The 20,552-nt window shown below is 34.5% G+C and overlaps 1 protein-coding gene across 1 annotated transcript in view; it reads right to left on the reverse strand.

Moving 5' to 3' along the window:
• The window catches only part of LOC115888687 (cytochrome P450 4C1-like), a 36,778-nt gene extending 17,293 nt beyond the window's left edge, over positions 1 to 19,485 (reverse strand). Inside the window, exons 1-3 of the mRNA XM_030908468.1 lie at positions 19,383 to 19,485; positions 13,345 to 13,582; positions 6,422 to 6,622 (exon numbers count right to left, since the gene is read on the reverse strand). Of these exons, the coding sequence (XP_030764328.1) occupies positions 6,422 to 6,622; positions 13,345 to 13,567 (424 nt within the window). The 5' untranslated portion in view covers positions 13,568 to 13,582; positions 19,383 to 19,485. The remainder of the gene's footprint in view (positions 1 to 6,421; positions 6,623 to 13,344; positions 13,583 to 19,382) is intronic.
• Positions 19,486 to 20,552: the final 1,067 nt, after the last annotated feature.

Consider the following 20,552-nt stretch of genomic DNA (forward strand, 5'->3'; position numbering starts at 1 on the left):
ATTATTAGGCGATGTTAAAAAACTCGTTTGGTGATTTTTTAAGGATGACAAGCTGAAAAAAACACTTCTTTATGCTAAAAAAAGCAGCGGAGTAAATGTTAAAACATGTTTCGCAAAAGATCGACCTAATTATTGCACTTGTACTCAAGTTGACCGAATAGAAAAAGCTAGGTATATTATGCAATGCGAATAATTTATTGTTCTCATAGATTAAACGTTTCCATTGAAATGTCGTTGGCATCTAATGTGAAGAGAAGAAAATATTGATGTTTACTTCTTATTTCTTTAAAGGTAAATTGCAGGAAAATTTCTTAATACCTAGTAGACACATAAATTTGACAGACAAATAAATAAAACAATGCAGAGTTAGTGACACTATTTATAGACTGAGAGCTGGCTACATAAAAAACCTTATCTTCGTTACATGGCCAATTTTGTGTGTGAAGTATCCTTTTGTTTTTTTTTGGGGCGGCTAATCGAAAGGGTGAAATTTTGACAGTAAAAATATTATAAGGTACACGTGTTATAATTGCGAAAATAGCTTTTATTTATTATTAAGAAACGTGTAAAACTGTTGACAGACATTTTTCTCGTGACTAAAATGCCGGCAGACAACCCGAAAGAGGCATGGGATTTGATGTTTCTGGAATGGTATGTTTATTTATTTAAAAAGCCGTATGCAAACGGACAGACAAAAAAAAACGTGCCTCATTCAGCGGTAGACAGTTATAAAAACGCGATATTACTCTACAGGGTGAATCTTGAATAAGTGCAAATATTTTCAGAGCTGGTAGATCTCGATAAAAGAAACATATTGTAACGTTTTTAGTTCGTTACATGTCTTTTTTATATATAATATATGATCATCACCGGATTCCCTCTCGTTCAGGTCGGATAGTTTATTTGACGCGTAATTTTTACGTTCCCTGGTCGCCAACCCTGTTATCGTTCGACACAACCCTGTTACTATTCTGTGGAGGCGCGCGCTGTCAACATCGCTTCTGTCAACTCTCCGTGCTTAACCTCACTTCGTTTTGACGCTCTGTTGTATCCCAGCTTTTAGAAATGGTGATTATTTAAATCTTGCTGTATAATTTGAATCAGCTGCTATTTCGAAGCAACAGGTAAAGATGAAATATTATCCTTTTAGATTCGATATTATTATTGAATATTTTTAGGGTAGATTACGGATGTCCCAACTTGTATTTGTGTTTTGTTGGCGTCCCTTTTCTTTTGTCCTCCAGAATGTCACATGGAAGAAAGGACATGTTGTTTATTATTTATTGAGCCCTCGGAAGTATTTCGAGGTAGGTTTATTTTGTTTATTAGACCTTGTTTGGTTTTAAACAAGAGTTTCATATTTTTAGGGTCCAAGGTACGGACTGTGTCCAAGATACGGACTGGGTCCAAGGTACGGACTGTGTCCAAAGTACGGACTGTGTCCAAGGTACGGGTAGTGCCTTATGTACAGACATTCTCTTATGTACAGATGTCCTGTGGACGAGTGTCCCCAGTAAGAACGATTTTTTCTTACATCTAAGTGCCACAGCGTGGATGTAGCTTGAGTCCCATGCTGCTTCACTCCCATTTCTAAGCCTAGTCAGTAGCTACGGCTGAAGTGATTCACGGTGTTCTCAATCTGGCCCCTTTTGTTGTTTTGGCCAACAGGATGGCCGACAGACAGTACAGAGATGCTAGACCACCTCACGCTGCTACTGTTTGAAGCAAGTTTACATAAAAGAACAGCTAAGTGTATATTTAAGTTCTAGTTTTACATTTAACATCTAAAATATTTTCAGTCTTAAACAGTAACGTATATTTTAAATAATATCGTACAGACTATATTTAGTGGTTAGATTATTAAGAACATTTATGTCGATTCAGTAGTTACAATGTGATTTAGATTTTAGGTTTCATTATATTACGCCTTGTAATACTATTACTTTTTATAGATATTATTGCACTATTTTAATAGATGGATAATCAAACATAGATTCTAGAATCTACAGGTGTAACATCTTCGATTTAGCATCATATGGAATATATCAAATTAATTAAAGTAATGCTACATTTCATATTTTCTCTTAAACTTTACATGTCCTGTATTTTATCGTAGTTGTTTTCATTGATATTTAGTACGACTCTTACCACCACTTTCTTTGACATATAACCACTACATATTCACTAGAACTCTACATGTCATGTATCAGCAACGAACATCATGAATGAATATAGTCATTAGTTTTAAGTAATATACAACTGTGTTTTCTTTCTCTGTACATGCCTGGCGCCCAATATCTATTTTTTTGTTTATTGTTATTAATTAGTTTTCTTTCCAGTGAAATACCTTATCCACGACTGCTCTCCGATGAAAAGCTGCCGTTCGCAGTGGTGGTTGTTTAAAAAACGCTACAATATTTTCTTTTTACCGTTTTCCAAATAAGTCCAAAATAATCGAGTTATTCAAGTTTGAAAATTTAAAAAGAAATTGATTTATTTTTAAATAATTTTGTGAGACACCTGTTTTTTTTCTGTACTTGCATCCATTATTTTAGTGTCGTAGCCATAGAGTAAAGCCGTAAGCATGATAGGTTAAGAAATAATTATACCGTTTGTAAATTTGCGGTGAACAGGCAGTTTTAAAAAGTTTTCTAAAATATACAGGAAAATTTAAAAATAATGCACGATTTTCTACGTCTTTTTTTGTAAAAAACTCATAGACGTGTTCCTGGAGTCGAAATATATCATCCCTAAAAGTATTTTCACTTATTTAACCTAATATTTCACCCTGTATAAAAGTATTCAGGAAACGCTGGCCACGTTATCAATTGAAACATAATATCTGGTCTACAAAAATTTTACGGTGCAGAGATCGACTCAGAAGAATAAGACTCGTTTGCGAGAGCGGGGATCTGCAGTACGATGAGTCAGATACAAATAGTGAGACAGAATAGTAAATGTATGATATCTGTTTTAGTAATTTAATAATAAAAAAATATATTTATATATAATCGTATACATGATTTATCTATACTTAAATGGATGAGGCGGCGAGCGCGAGCGTTCCCTGAAAGCGCTAGAGTAATATCGCGCTTTTGATAACTGTCTGCAGTTGATTTAGCCACGATATTTTTGTCTGCCCTGTTGCATACGGCTTTTAAAATATATAAATATGACATTCCACCAATCGTCATGCATGTATGCAAGTATATTTTTTTTCATTGTTCAAATTTCATTTTTTAATAATTTTCGAGATAATTTTTAAAATTTCATGCCTCTTTCGCTTTGTCTGTCGGCATTTTAGCGACCAGAAAAATGTCTGCCAACAATTTTCCACGTTTCTTAATTATATAGCTTAATCTTAATAGCTTTTATTTATTAATAAAAGCACTAATAGGAAGTACTAAAGTGTTGGAAGATGAAATGCCGTGGAATGGGAATCCCAGTAGGAAAAGACACTTTATATTCCTTGCTCTTTGCCGACGACCAGGTCGTTATATGTTTAGAAAACTGCATGAGGAATATTCGAAATGGGGCGTAACAATCAACACAAAGAAGACGGAGTTCATGGTAGTGGGTGGAATCGGCACAATTAAAAATGTCTGTACATTTAAATACTTGGGCGTCACTTTTACAACAAATGGAAAAAGCACTCAAGATATTGCAAATAAAGTTGGTCAAGGAAACAGAGTTATCGGTCAACTTAACTCGTTGTTGTGGAGTGACAAAATTATCCAAAAAACAAAAATTCTACTTTATAAAGCCATTGTAGAGAGCATTACCACTTATGGGGCTGAAACGTGGGAGCTAAACAAAGTAGAGAAAGATAGGTTTGCTGTCTCTTGAAATGGAATTTTAGCGAAGAAGTTGTCGCATTTAAAGACTGGAACACATCTCAAATCAAAGAATACGAGAAATTATAGGAGAAAAAGAAACTATTCTCGACGCCATTGACGGCCAAACCAAACCAAACCTCCAACGAATGGATGATAACCGATGGCCTAAAAGAATTCATTCATGGACACCAATCGAAAGGCGGAAACGTGGAAAACCACCTCGAAGATGGAAGCAGGGCTTAGTTGACGCTAATGAATTCTAGGGGCCTTCAGGAAGAAGACTAGACAGACAGAAATCTGTGGAAGTTGAGAAGCGGGAGACGACGAATGTCGTAAAAATCCGCAATATATAAATATATATACTAAAATTATATAAGAGTTTCTTGCCTTGAACTGCTAATATAGAAATTAATTCCACGCTGTGTTCAACATAATGTGGATCAACCTGCTCTCACTACCGGTTTCGGGGCCCCACCCCATCATCAGGTGAGCTTGGGTCGTTTCCACAATATGTCGAGCACAGCGCAGAGTATATAAACACGACTTGTCGTAAAGTAGCGGTAAGATATTAAGTCCCGCATCGCGAGATAGCGGCCTATGTGCAATGGTAGTACTTTCGTACCACCGAGGCACAACTATCGATAGTATATAGAGGCTTTTTGCGGCTAGCCCAAATTATATAATGGAAAATAAATTTCTTGCAGTTTTTAGGTATATAATAAAATTATATAAGAGTTTCTTGCCTTGAACTGCTAATATAGAAATTAATTCCACGCTGTGTTCAACATAATGTGGATCAACCTGCTCTCACTACCGGTTTCGGGGCCCTACCCCATCATCAGGTGAGCTTGGGTCGTTTCCACAATATGTCGAGTACAGCGCAGAGTATATAATAATAATAATAATAATAATAATAATAAGGGAGTATAGAGAGTATATAAACACGACTTGTCGTAAATTTTCCATTATATTAAATATATATATATATATATATATATATATATATATATATATATATATATATATATATATATATATATATATATATATATATATATATATATATATATATATATATATATATGAAATGAACAAAATTCTTACAGCTTTAGTGTATATTAATAAATAATATTTTCTTGCCTTTAGCTGTGTATTTTTTTCTAATTTCGAAAAAATCGAAAGTAGAGAAAAATTAAAAAAAAAAATAAAAAGTAAAAGAAAATTGTTTTGCTTGTCGTAAAGGGTGAGAACCAGCCCTGGACAGCCCACCTGATGAAGGGTAGGCCCAGAAACCGGTTGTGGGGAGTGGAGCTTGGTTCCCCTTTACGACAAGCAAACAATTTTACTTTTTTTACTTTTATTTTTATTTTTTAAATTTTTCTCTACTTTCGATTTTTCGAAATTAGAAAAAATACACAGCTAAGGCAAGAAAAATATTATTTATTAATATACACTAAAGGTGTAAGAAATTTTGTTCATTTCATATATTTGAGCGGGCCGAAAAACGCTCTTTACCATCTTTTGACGGGAGATGCACTAATATCTCACCGACACTTTACGACATCGTCTGTAGATATAGAAGAAGTTTTGCTTGCCGTATCGGTGAGAACCAGCCCCTGGACAGCCCACCTGATGAAGGGTAGGCCCAGAAACCGGTTGTGGGAGTGGAGCTTGGTTCTCCCCTTTACGACAAGCAAAACAATTTTCTTTTTACTTTTTATTTTTTTTAATTTTTTCTCTACTTTCGATTTTTCGAAATTAGAAAAAATACACAGCTAAAGGCAAGAAAATATTATTTATTAATATACACTAAAGCTGTAAGAATTTTGTTCATTTTATATATTTGAGCGGGCCGAAAAACGCTCTTTACCATCTTTTGACGGGAGATGCACTAATATCTCACCGACACTTTACGACATCGTCTGTAGATATAGAAGAAGTTTTGCTTGCCGTATCGGTGAGAACCAGCCCCTGGACAGCCCACCTGATAAAGGGTAGGCCCAGAAACCGGTTGTGGGAGTGGATCTTGGTTCCCCCCTTTACGACAAGCAAAACAATTTTCTTTTTACTTTTTATTTTTTTTTTAATTTTTTCTCTACTTTCGATTTTTCGAAATTAGAAAAAATACACAGCTAAAGGCAAGAAAATATTATTTATTATATATATATATATATATATATATATATATATATATATATATATATATATATATATATATATATATATATATATATATATATATATATATATATATATATATATATATATATATATACATATATATGTATAACTATTATTTTGTAGATTTTCTTGCAGTGGCGAAATACCCATATAGGATTTTTGGAAAGATGAATCCGCCACATATGTATAGACATTTCTTACAATGTAGTCAGACGGTTAGTTTTAAAAAACCCTTGAAAAAGGCCTAGCAAGCCGAAACACACATATGTAGAGATAAAGGTACTCTCATTAAATTTTGACACATCTAAAAGCGTGTTTTATTAAATTAAAATACTGATATTTCAACGATGTTTCACAAAGAAAAAAATACAAATTATTTACTGCAACAAAACAAATAGAGCTACCTCTAAGTTGATTGATGAGTCCTCCTCCAGATACTGGTTCTATCATCCTATAGAGATACTCTTTCCGCAAGACATTTGTGTTGCTCAGAAGAATTTCGTTGATTTTTGGATCACAGGTTGCATAGAACAATCGAGGACCGAACCATACTTTGAACAAGCTTGGATATGTTTCGAACAGCTTGGAAATGGCTCCAAAGATATCTGTAGACAGAAAAAGATACACTTATTCTATAATAATATTCTACAATTCTACATTATTATGATTTGGACGAAACTATTGATAAAGGAGAATATCAATAAATGAGGCGTTAAGTTGTAAAAACCGTCTATGCATTATATTATGGTGCGTTTAGACTTGAGCACGCACGCACTGATCCTCCGCGAATGCTCAAGTGTAAACGGCTGTGCGCGCACGCTCACTCTGAATCTGTCTGTGCTCGAGCAGTCGCGAACGTGAGCCGTCTGGTGTCGGTTTTTGGTCCGTGCTCAAAGGGATTTTATGTGTGCGCGAACGCTCAGTTTGCACCGGCAATTTGTTTTGTCATAACAATGACTGCAGCCTCGATTATTTCTTGGTCGTCCATTATTTTCGCCAACACAACTTCATTCATCGAAAAATAAGTTTTTAATTTGAACGGAGCCGAGAGCGCGAACGAATGCCGTGCGCGCACGCTCAGCTCGTGCGTGCTCAAGTCTAAACGCACCATTAAGTTTGTTTAACTAAAAATTTAAAAAAATCTAAAAAAAATTCCAAAAAAATTTTTTTGGTATTCGGTAAGAAAATTTCACACCTAAATTTGAAAAAAAAAATTAATCCAACATGACATTTTAAAATAATTTCAATTTGTTAAGTTGGCCAAGGTATTGATGTTTTTGACATATTATGTGTTTTGTCATTTTTGTTTGCGATTCTGTCATTAAGCTATCACTAGCTCTGTCACTAGTTTCAAAACGTCTGTACGTAGAGTAAGAAGTGTATAGCGAAATGTCGCGATTTGAAAAAGTAAACCAACAAGTCATTAAAGAAGAAATTGAAAATATAAAACCAGATAACACCCGAAAATCAAAATCAAGTGTATGGAAACAGTTTGTTGAATTTTGTGATGAAAAGTCGTATAATATTCATGAGTGTATGAGTGTAGTACAGCTGGCTACTATACTGGAGGACTACGCATTTAATATGAAAAAGAAAAATTTTGAAGATTATAAGGAAAGTGTGGTCAAAGTGATGTGGAACTCTACTGCTAAGCAGTTGCAAGAAATTTATTACGAAAAATATAAAATAAAATTTAATCCGTTTTCTGATGTGGAATTTGTGACCGCCAGAGCTGCACGCGATGCTAAGCGCAAAATACTACAGAGAGATTCAGCAAAAAGAAAAGTGAGTGCTTCAGCCTTAACCAGTGACGAATACAAAAAAATTATTGAAATGTGGGATGAAAATACTCCAGATGGGTTGCAGCGTAAATTTTTTCACATAGTTTCACATGAGCTGGCATGGAGAGGAGGGGAAGGACATTCTGCTTGTATCCAATACTTCAAAGAAGAAACTGATAATTTCGGAAACCCAAAAGGTCGGATAGAATATAATCCAATTTTCTCTAAAACCACACAAGGTGGTTCTAAAAAACTGTCGGATAGTAAATGGTTGATTAGAAATTTCGAAAATCCACAAATGTGTCCGGTTCGCTTGTTTAGAAAGTTGATGGAAAAAAGGGGAAATCTTATTCAAACCGACAGACTATTCTTAACACCAAACCCATACTGGAATCAACCCAATTCGAAAGGATGGTACAAGAATAGCCCAGTTGGTAAGAACATTGTATCTTCATGGTTTAAATCAGCAGCTTCAGATATAGGAATTGACACTAAAAAAGTTAAAATAACCAATCATTCTGCAAGAGCAACAGCTGTTTCGAATTTGGCCAAGAAAGGAGTTGGTGAACAACAGCTCATTAAAATTACTGGACATAGTAATAGTCAGTCGATCAAACCTTACTTACAGTTGGACGCTGAACATCATCAACAGATGATTGAATCCATGAGGAGCATTTCATCAAGTACTAGCCAGTTCAATCATGATCAGAGCACAATGCAAAATAAAACAGAAAATACCCAGATTCAAACCACCAATTCAAGCCAGCCTACAAACATTTACAATAATTGTGTTTTTAATATTAATAAAACCTATAATTACTAAATGTGTTTCGTTATTATTTTGCTATATTAGTCGATATCATTAAAGATTTGGCATTGAAGATAATTCAACATGAAATAAATTCTAAAAAAATCATATAGATATATCCATCATATTTCGTTAAATAGAAAAATACCAGCTTTAGTTAAATAAAGGCGGCAGAACTATATTTTTTAGAACATGGCAATTTCGAAGAAATTCATATGTAGGTATATCTAACATATTTCCTTAAATAAAAAATATTACCAACCTTAGTTACATCAAATGCTAAAACTCAAATGGGTAATATTTCAATATATAGACATTGTAGTTCATTCACATTATGATTGTAGATCTTATGTTTAGCTTTTCAACTGTCAAAAAATTTCCACTAAAGTTTCGTGGCGCCTCGAAAAAATTTCCGGAAATTTTTTCAGTTGCCATGGTAACTAGTCAACATTAAAGCATGTTATTGCTTGAAAAGTAGAGGTGTGAAATTTTCAAAAAAATTTTTTCGTAAAAAAAACTCATTGAGAATAATACTACTCGAAATATACTACCTACATTATTTAATACTCGCCTTGTATAGAAGTATGCATTATTAAACTAAGTCTATATAAATACCCTATGCTAAAGAAATACAAGATTTAAATATTATATTCAAGTTCATTTGCAAGTTTCGCAATTGTCATTAAGGTATTTAATCAATTCGAATTTTATTAAAGATCTATAAAATTTAATATTCATTTTTGATCTTTTTTATCATTTACATAGGTTAGTAATATATTATTTTAAAAATATTTCGACAAAATAAACGTAAATAACTTAAAAGAATCATTTCCCAATTTAACATGTTTTTTAACATTTGATATTGACATCAAATTTTTAAATTATAATTTATTTATTGAGGACACTGTATTGATTAAAATCCTGCAATTAAGATATTATTTGTTGTAGCCAAGTTGAATCTTTCGGCTTTTTTTAACAAATAAAACGTCACAAATGTATTTGTGACGTTTTTAATATTTTAGCCAAAAATTGACATAAAACTTCTCAAAAATTGACAACTAATTATAATCCAGTAAAATTGTATCGCCGTATAGAGAATGAAAAAAAATTACGGGCAAGCTGATTTTTTCAGAATTTGTCAGCGACTGTCTTCTGAGTGTAAAATTAACAAAATCGGAAATTTTCCCCTTGCGGTTTTTGAGCAATACGGGTGGTTTTTTTAAAACTGTACTACAACAAAATAATTAGACACAAATTGTACATAAGAACATTCTCTATAAGTTCGCCTAATGATTTTTTTTTGTAAGTTTATTATTTCCGGACTTAGCGGCCGTTTCATGAGCCCTTTGGGGTGGTTTTCAAAAAGTTTGTTTTACAGCAAACTGACCCGTATGAAAGTTGTTCATAATGTTGTGGACCCGTGTGGACTCGACCTAACCTAACTATATGTCCCGCCCTCAGATGACCTTAACATCGCATTAAAGAATAGACACCGTAATAGTGTTTAAATAAATTGTGACTTTCTATCCACACGGAACCGACGAAAAACGTAACAATTTGGTGGCAGCGGTGGGATCCGAACCCACGCCTCCGAAGAGACTGGATCAGTATATGAGCAAGAAGGGGGGACCGATTCGCTGTTGGAATTGCGGACAGATGGGAAATCGTTGCAAAGATGAGAAAGAAGTGAAAGTCTTAAGGACGACCGTGGTTGGTGATAGTTGGCAAACCGAAGATCTTGCAAATGACCAAATCAGCGATCCAGAGTTGGGCTTGGTGATTAACTGGAAAAACGCGGACCAGAGACCAACGTGGGAGGAAGTTTGCAGATATTCGCCGAACGTAAAGTCGTACTGGGCCCAGTGGAATTCCTTGGTAATAGATAACGGACTACTTCGCCGTGTGATCGAGAGACCGGAGGGACAAGAAGAGAGAAGGCAGATCGTCATTCCAAAGAAGAGGGTCCCGGAAGTCTTGGCGGAAGTTCACAATGGAACTAGCGGTGAACATCTTGGTGTTAGCAAGACCCTTGGCAAGCTGCGTGAACGGTTCTATTGGGTGAACTGCACAGAAGATGTGAGGGCCTGGTGTAAGAAATGCGACGTTTGCGCTGCTATCAATGGACCACAAAAGCGTGGTAAAGCCCCTATGCGCCAGTACAATGTTGGCAGTCACTTCGAACGAATAGCGATCGACGTGGCTGGTCCTTTCCCGGAAACGAACGATGGCAACAAATACATTGTGGTCGTAATGGATTACTTCAGCAAATGGGTCGAGGCCTACGCGCTGCCAAATCAAGAAGCGTCCACCATTGCTGATGCCCTTGTTAAAGAATGGATCTGCAGGTTTTGTGTTCCCATGGAGCTTCATTCAGATCAGGGAAGAAACTTTGAGTCCAATCTGTTCCAAGGCGTCTGTGAGGTCCTTAACATCCGCAAGACCAGGACGACTGCTCTGCATCCACAATCCGTGGGATGGTTGAACGCATGAACAGAACTATCAACCATTATCTGGCCAAAGTAGTCTCTGCCCATCAAAGAGACTGGGACAAATTTCTTCACCTGTTCCTGTTGGCCTATCGTTCATCCGTCCAAGAATCCACAGGGCAAACTCCAGCCAGCATCGTTATGGGACGGGAAGTGCGCCTACCTTGTGATCTGAAGTTTGGTTGCCGACCGGGAGAAGATGTCGCCGGAGAAGATTATGTCCATAGACTACGCCAAAGGATGGACGACATTCATCAGCGAGTCCGCCTAAATATTCAAAGCGCTAGTGACCGAATGAAGGAGCACTACGACTTCAAGCTGAACATGGAGGGTACCAACCAGGGAATTTGGTGTGGCTGTACAACCCGCAGAGACGTCGTGGATTATCTCCGAAGCTACAATCCTCGTGGGAAGGCCCATACGAAGTCATGGATAGAATTAATGACGTCGTATACCGTATCAGAAAATTGCCAAAAGGAAAACCGAGGATAGTTCATTTCAATCGTTTGAGCCCTTACCAAGGCGAAATAGAAGATCGTACTGGGACCGTGAGAACCTGCAGCTTTGTTCCCCTGATTCGGAAATGTCCTTTGACGATTTCATGGCCCGATACAACAACAGTGAGAAGGCTCGCTATGGTGTAACCAAAGAAGATCAACGAGACCTCTTTTCCGTGCCTCCTGATTATTCGCTCGCTCATTGTGTGGCCCGAGATTTACGGATGTCCAGAGGAATCGCTGCGACGTTCAATGAGAAGTTTGGGCGTGTCGGAGAACTACGCCGACAGGATCCACAGGTTGGAAGCGTCTTGAGGCTAACCGACAATGAACATGGTCAAGCAAGGCACATTTTCTACCTAGTCACCAAGGAATGGTCCCCAAGTAAGCCGACGTTATAAATCGTTTGTAAATAGTTCTATAAGTCTTTTATCGTTATTGTTTTTGTTAATTAGTGTTAAATAAATAGTGTTTAAATAAATTGTGACTTTCTATCCACACGGAACCGACGAAAAACGTAACAATAATAAATAGACAAGCAACTTTTCCTCATGAATTTTTTTTGAAGCTTGATTATTTTTGGAGATAGCGTCCAGTTCATGAACAAATTAGGGTAGTTTTCAATGTTACTCTTTTTTCTGCAAATTCACCCTAACTAGTTCAAAATAAGAGTACATATACCTTTGCCTTATGAACTTTTTTTGTAACTTGACTATTTTTGGAGATAGCGCCCAGATCATGAACAAGTGGTGGTAGCTTTAAATGTCTTTTTTCTCAGGAAATTCACAAGCGCTATTGGAAAATGAATTCGTGTTTTATTTGCAAGAAATGATTGAATGTTGCTGAAATTGTGGACGTTCAGAGAAAAGGACTGGCAACTCTTCTAACTGCAACGACGCCAGGTCAATCACACAAAAGAAGACGATACAATTTAAAAAAAAATCATAATATCCATTCACTTGATGAATTCCATGTTTCGTTTTGCGAAAATAAATACATATCATAGGGAAGTTTGCATGTAATTTTAATATGAACACCTTTAAGTTGGTAAATTTGTAGAACTAAACAAAAATTATGAAACTACCCCAATTTGTTCATGAACTGGACGCTATCTCCAAAAATAATGAAGCTACAAAAAAAAGCCATGAGGAAAAGTTGCTTGTCCATTTTTTATGAACAACTTTCATACAGGTCAATTTGCTGTAAAACAAACTTTTTAAAAACCACCCCAAAGGGCTTACAAAACGGCCGCTAAGTCCGGAAATAATAAACTTATAAAAAATTCATTAGGCGAACTTATAGAGAATGTTCTTATGTACAATTTGCGTCTAATTATTTTGTTGTAGTATAGTTTTAAAAAAACCACCCCTATTGCTCAAAACCCGCAAGGGAAAATTTTCCGATTTTGTTTATTTTACATTCAGAAGACAGTCGCTGACAAACTCTGAAAAAATCAGCTTGCCTGTAATTTTTTTTTTCAAATGACAATTTTATTAGATGGACGAAAAAATCGAATTTTAAACTACTATACACCATTTTAAAATCATTTTTACTCAATTTAAAAATAAATTACAGTCTTCTTAAGAGAAATAACTGGCAGTAAGTGCCGTTAAAAAATAAAAAAAAAGCACGACGGGCAAATGACCTCTAGGGCTATATCTCGTCAAATTATCATTGATTATCGTTTCCTAGCCGTCTATGATGCCGTTTTTTTTTCGATCATATGGTATTATAATAAAATAAGTTAAAACATACCAGCTGTTTGTCCAAGAAATAGATGACTTGACCCTATAATCGGCAGAGCGAAGGGTCCAGGCAATTTGCTAGCTGCCTTATAGAGCTTCCTCCTTTTCCACAGGAATTGTAGGAACCAGACAGAGAGTATAATTCCAACCAATAGGATAAAGAAATTTGTCAGTCCTATTTTTTTTTCTTCGCTTGAATAGCTGACGAACCGATTGTCCAGTGCCTGAATCATTTTGGCTTTGTATATCTGAAAAAAAACGAAGATTTGTTATAATAAAAGTAGATTCATTAAATAGTAGTTTATTTGGCCGCCCTGTTTAGCTCTTGTTTATTTCACATTAGATTTAAATATTGCTATTGTAGTCAGTAGAATATTTGTAATTTTATTGGTATGGAATGTGTTTAGTTCTTTCTCATTAAATGAGACGTTTATTGCATACTGCACCGATTAAGGGTTAGTCTAAGTACTGGCTACATAAAAAAAACCTGATCATCGTTACATGCCTAATTTTTCTTGTGAAGTCTCCTTATGTGTAGCCATCACGAAATAGTCATGTCTGCCAGCGCGATCCCGGGGCTTAAAGCGGGGGCGACCAATCGAAAGGGTGAAATTTTGACATTAAAAATATTATAAGGTACACGAGTTATAATTGCGAAAATAGCTTTTATTTATTATTAAGGAACGTAAAAAATAATTGTTTGGCAGACATTTTTCTTGTCACTAAAATGCCGGCAGACAACGCGAAAGGACACAGGCATGAAATTTTGGAAAAAAAATATGGCTCACATGCATGCCAATTTGTGGAATGTCATATTTATTCATTTTAAAAGACGTATGCAGAAGAGCAGACAAAAAGATCGTGGCTAAATCAGCGACAGACAGTTATCAAAAGCTCAATATTAGTCTAGCGCTTTCAGAGAACGCTACCCGCCTTGAAAATCGTGCATTTTTTAAAAATGTTCCTTTATATTTTAGAAAACTTTGTACAACTGCCTGTTCACCGCAAATTTACCCACGGTATAATTTTTTAATCTACCATGCTTACGGCTTTACTCTATGGTTACAACCATGGCTGGGAAACTTAAATGGAAATGACAGTTCATTAAAAATAGTTTTTCCTCCAAGATGCAGAGGCGCAAAATATTAAAACTGTCAATATTAACAATGCAAATGTCAATATCTGACAATAATAAAATTTGATTTTTAACTGTCACTCAGAGACGCTTTTGTTGTGATTTTACGGTTGATTTCGTTTTGATTTGTCGAATTATTGTAAAATTAAATTCCTTCAGATTTTTTGCCAGTATTCTGTTTTAGACAATGTTTTTTAAAAATGGTGGGACAATTTGTGTTTTGTAATAACTTTTAATTATTTTTTATCATGGAGTTTAATTGTTGTACTCCTGGTTTCCGAAGGATACAATGGTAAGTAAATTAAACATATCTACTTACAGTTATAGATTTTTTAAATTAGTACTGCTAATAAATGCTACTTGCAGAGCAGTTATTTAAATTTTTTTACGGTGCATGTAAGGAATTAAGGACGCGCGTTTTATATTAGCATGATCAGCAGATGATTACATCTGATTTAATTTGTTTTTATTATTTCAGGTCCCAAACGGAAACAAACTGGGAATCTTGCCTACACCAAAATTATATACCTAGCCGTTTCCAATTCACTTCAAAGGGAGGAAAATTATGTAAAACTGCCTGCTATTTGCTGAAAACCGCCAAAGATTAAATTATAACTGTAACAACTTAATATATACTATTTCTAGTATTTTTAATATATTTTTTAATTAATATCCGACATATAAGAACACTTTGTATGCTTTTAATTCAGTTGATTTATCGTTTATAATATGTTCGACCTAATTAAAAGCACACAAAGTGTTCTTACATGTATGTCTAAATATATTTTAAATTAACTAAAACAACCCCCCTTCCCCACACCCCTCTCTTCCATTAGTATTTCTTCCTCCGTCTACCAGAGGCGCCCTTGTATAATAAAATTGAAATGTATTATAAGTTGCCTATCTATTTAATAGTATAAGTCTTTTATCTATGGTTACAACCTTGTTGCGACACTACAAAATGGATGCAAATACAGAAAAAAATAGGTGACTCATAAATCTTTCTAAAAATGCCTTTTTAAATTTTCAAACTTGAACGGTTATTTTGGACTCATTTGAAAAACGGTAAAGAGAAATTATATTTCTTTTGTCGAGATATCAGCCATGAACATATTTGCACTTATCCAAGACTCACCCTGTAGAGTAATATCGAGCTTTTGATAACTGTCTACAGCTGATTGAGCCACGATTTTTTTCATCTGCCCTCTTGCCAACGGCTTTTTAAGTAAATAAATATGACATTCCACCAATCGGCATGCATGTATGCGATTATTTTTTTTTGTTAAAATTTCATGCCTCTTTCGCGTTGTCTGCCGGCATTTTAGCCACGAGAAAAATGTCTGCCAACAATTTTCCACGTTTCTTAATAATAAATAAAAGCTCTTTGGCAATTATAACTCGTGTACCTTATAATATTTTTAGTGTCAAAATATAGTCTGTATTGCCTCTTCGAGCCTCAATGCAAGCTGTGAGACGACGTGGCATGCTCTCAATTAAGTTGTCCAGAAGATGTTAAGGAATGGCTTCCCATGTTTCAAGCGCAGCAATTTTCAATTCATTTAAGGTACGGATGAAGGGGTAAGGGAGGGATCATTCCTTTTGGCAATATGGCGTTTTAGCATGTCCCAAGCATGCTCGATCACATTCATATCTGGAGACATCGGTGGCCACCAGTTTTCTTATACCCTCTTCCTCACAAAATTCGCGAACCGCCAAAGTGCGATGGGGGGGAGCACTATCGTCCCTGTAAACAAATTCACCCCCCACTGCCCCTCGAAATAGACCAACAATAGGCCCTAAAATGTCTCTAAGATATGAGGCACCTGTCATTGTGTCATCAATAAAAACAAGAGGAGTTCGAGCTCCGTGCATTATACCTGCCCATACCATAATGCTTCCCCGTTGAAAGGGGACACGGGGTTGAGCTGCATTCAAGCGTGCTCGTCTTCCAGATGCTCTCCAGACCAAAGTTCGTCGCGAGTCTGACACTAGGCCTATTCTTGTTTCATCACTAAACATGACGCAATTCCAATTAGGTCCATTTGCTCTCATCTCCTTAGCCCATTGTAGTCGCGTAATTTTGTGCTGTAAATTAAGCTTCGGAACACGTAGAGGCCTCCTTAAATGTAATCCTCTGTCATGGAGTCTTCTTGCTATGGTCTTCCTTGAGACATTTACTTCTTCAAGGCGAGCTAACTCATTTTTAAAAGCAGTACTAGAAAGCAGGGGATTGCGTCGTGCAATTAGGGATATTTGACGGTCTTGCACAGCAGTAGTAACTCTCTTTCTACCTCTTCCAGGCCGGTCTGTAACCTTGTTTGCCTCCCTGAACTTTTTTAATATTTGCGAAACATCGTTTGGTTAACTCCTACAATTTCAGCTATTGCAACTTGCCGGTAGCCCTGTTGAGACAGTGTTACTATTCTGACTCTATTAAACTGTGAAATAATGTTTCTAGGCATGTTAAGGCCAAAACAATGGTCAAATTTCTTCTGAAACCCAAGAGACCACAAATCGAAATGGGCAAGAATTTGTAATAATATTGGGTCTGAACGATAAACATTATTTACAATATCCATTTTAACAAAAAAATGTTTATTACAGATTATTCAAAGCTATGTATAAAAAAGATTTTTTAAATTCCTTTCCGTATATTATTTTTTTTTTTTTATATAGAGCATTTCTTTTTTATGCGGATTTTTTGCAAATTTTCTAGGTTTGTGGTTAGGAATATTAATCTGTTAAGAAGCTTTTTTGACTCGCACTCAAGAGATCGATTTAGTATCGAATCAAAATACCTAATTTACCTAAATTTTTAGCTCTTTAACTCAAACGGTTTTCGAAATTTTCAAAACAAACTGTTTTTTCAATTTTATTTTTATAGTAAAATTCAAAATTAATTAAGGATGCTTTTTTTCTAATTCTTAGATATCAAAACATGAAAAAGTAATATGATCATAATTCTTAAACGAAAAGCCGATTTTTAGCCGAGAAAAGAAAATTAAAATCTTCATTTTTTTAACTTTTGTGAAATATGTCACTCACTAAAAATCGTCAGAAAATGTCTTTTATACTTCTTCACACTCAGGAATTTTTTAGAATTTTTTGAAGTAGTGGAACAATATGAAAAAAAAATAAAAACTCATTTTTTTCTAAAATCTTCTGTTTTAACTAACTCGTATTTTTGTTAAAAGTCCCCGAAGATTTTTGAAATAAAAGATTTAAGAAAAAAAATGAGTTTTTAATTTTTTCATATTATTTTTTTGTTTTTTATATTATATTATTATATTTTTCATATTATTTTTTCACGTCTTAGACTTCTAAGAATTAAAAAAAAATAATCATTAATTAATTTTGAATTTTCCTTTAAAAATAAAAATAAAACTGAAAAACAGGTTTTTTTGAAAATCTCGAAAACCGTTTCAGTTAAAGAGCTAAAATTTTGATTCGACCTTGAGTGCGAGTTAAAAAAGCCGCCGGGGCAGATTTCCCATATTAATCCGGCTAAACCCTTTATCGAAACACTAGCTGAGCCGGTAAACTTTGTTTTGCCAAATAAATATTTTTTATGGAACAACAGTCATTTTTATTGCCACATCATAACAACTGAAAATTTAGAGTTGTGTGTATTTTTTAATGCCACATCGTAAACAAATAAAAATAAAAAAATTTGTCTAATAAAAATGGGGTGGACCACCCTTACCACTTAGGGGTATAAAAAATAGATAACAACCTATTCTCAGACCTCCTAAATATACATACAGGGTGACAATTTGAATACGAACAGTATTTAATATTGCCTCTACCGATGATAGTATGAAAATTTTTGGCGAGAAACACGTCAATTTACATAATATCAAGGAGGACAATTTTTGAGGCATTTGTTGTCGTGTTACTTTCAACCCCTTGACCCCCAGGGCACCTACCCCTAAAATTTTAAAAAGCAACCCCTATTTCTTTTACCATTTTTGTGTTTCTTATAGAATTCTACATAAACTCCATTATTTTCTTGGGAATTTTATAAATAATACAAAAATGGTAAAAGAAATAGGGGTTACCATTTAAAATTTTAGGGGTAGGCGGCCTGGAGGTCAAAGGGTTGAAAGTAACATGACAACAAATACCTCAAAAATTGTCCCCCTTGATATGTAAATTGACGTATTTCGCCAAATTTTCATACTATCATCGATAGAGGTAATATTAAATACTGTTCGTTTTCAAACTGTCACCCTGTATAAAATTTCATTGGCTGGTCCGGTCGGAAGTCGTCGGTCCATAATGTTAATGAGGCTACAAATATATTGTTATGTCACTATGTTTTCCCATTCTTCTTCAAGGGCCAAGCGAATATTCATAATTTCGGCCATCTTCGACAAGATCAATGACTTTTGCACAATTTTCGACGCCAAGAACCATATTCAATCATACACAAGAATAATTAAGCCACAAAGCCACCAGAAGAATAACATCAAAAAGTAGCGATAATTGAAAAAATTGCAAAATTGTGGTAAGTTCATTTCGTTCTTAAAAATTGTATTAAGGCATGTATTGACATGAGTCAAAAAAGAAAATGCTCAGGAGACATAGTTCTGACCATAAAATAACGCTTTAGGAAAATTAGCTCACGAAATTATTGCACAGGGTGTTTTAAAGTTAAGGTAAAAAACAACCTTTCGATTAACCCTGTATAATAAGTCAAATCCTAAAGTTTATAATAAAATGAGTTTACAAATTAAAGTTGATATATTTATATACAGTTTGCTAAAGAAATCAAGGAAATGAGGCTAAAAATAAAAAAAATATAACATTTTAAACTTAGCCAAAAAAATATTATTTATATATTTACGAAATATTACCAATTTTATAAAACCTAGTTATAATTTGTATTTAAAAAAAAATATTATATTAGGTACCTGCCAACAACAGTTCAATAACAATTCTCCACACTCACAAATCACAGTCTGGTATTGTTCACAGTCGTCATCAAACAACACTGCTCACTATTTTGTTTATTCTCTTTAAAAAACTAAAATTGGCATGTTCACTACGTGATCCCCCACTCCACCATAACTACATATACTTATTTTATAATACCCTCTTCACACTGAAAAGAAAGAAACCATGTGTTCTCGCATTGAAATTTTCAAGGTGTCGATGTCGCTTGAAAAAAAACGTAACACTATTATTTCAGCACTGTCATAATCGATACCACAATAATTTAATTATATTAAATTATTATTTGATTTAATTATGATATATATTATTTAGTGGGATCTACTTAAAACGCATTTTTAGCCGACCATACCGACAGTTATGACCATTAAATGACCTAAATAAATACAAAATATTTTTATGGTGTGTCTGTCCGTTTGTAACACGATAACTCAAAAACCGCAAAACAACCAAATTTGGCACAAAAATACTGTGGCTCCCGAGAATCTGGCCATTAGTTTTAGTGCTACTCACTAAAAACCGTCAGAAAATGTCTTTTATACTTCTTTACACTCAGGAATTTTTGAAGTGGCGAAACAATAACTAAAATCTTCCGTTTTAACTAGATATTCGTACTTATATTTTTGTTTAGTTTAAAAAAATGCGTTGAAAATATGTTTTCATTAAAAATACATCCTTGGCCGAAAATAAGCATAAGATTATCATAAAAAAATGAGTCCAAGAAGATTTTAGAAAAAAATGGGTTTTTAATTTTTTTCATATTGTTCCACCACTTCAAAAAAATCCTGAGTGTAAAGGAGTATAAAAGACATTTTCTGACGATTTTTAGTGAGTGACATAGTATTTCACAAAGGTGAAAAAAATAAAGATTTTAATTTTCTTTCCTCCGCTAAAAATCAGCTTTTCGTTTAAGAATCATAAACATATTATTTTTTCATATCTTAGACTTCTAAGAATTAGAAAAAATCATCATTAATTAATTTTGAATTTTACTATAAAAATAAAAATAAAATTGAAGAAAGATTTTTTTGAAAATGTAAAAAAACCGTATAAAAAAAAATTTAGGTGAATTATTTTGATTCCACACCAAATCGATCCCATGAGTGCAGGTCAAAAAAAGCCGCGGTGGC

The sequence above is a fragment of the Sitophilus oryzae genome, unplaced genomic scaffold (genome assembly GCF_002938485.1).
Source record: "Sitophilus oryzae breed Bouriz unplaced genomic scaffold, Soryzae_2.0 scaffold_806_pilon_pilon, whole genome shotgun sequence".
In the NCBI taxonomy this organism is placed as follows: Eukaryota; Metazoa; Arthropoda; class Insecta; order Coleoptera; family Curculionidae; genus Sitophilus; species Sitophilus oryzae.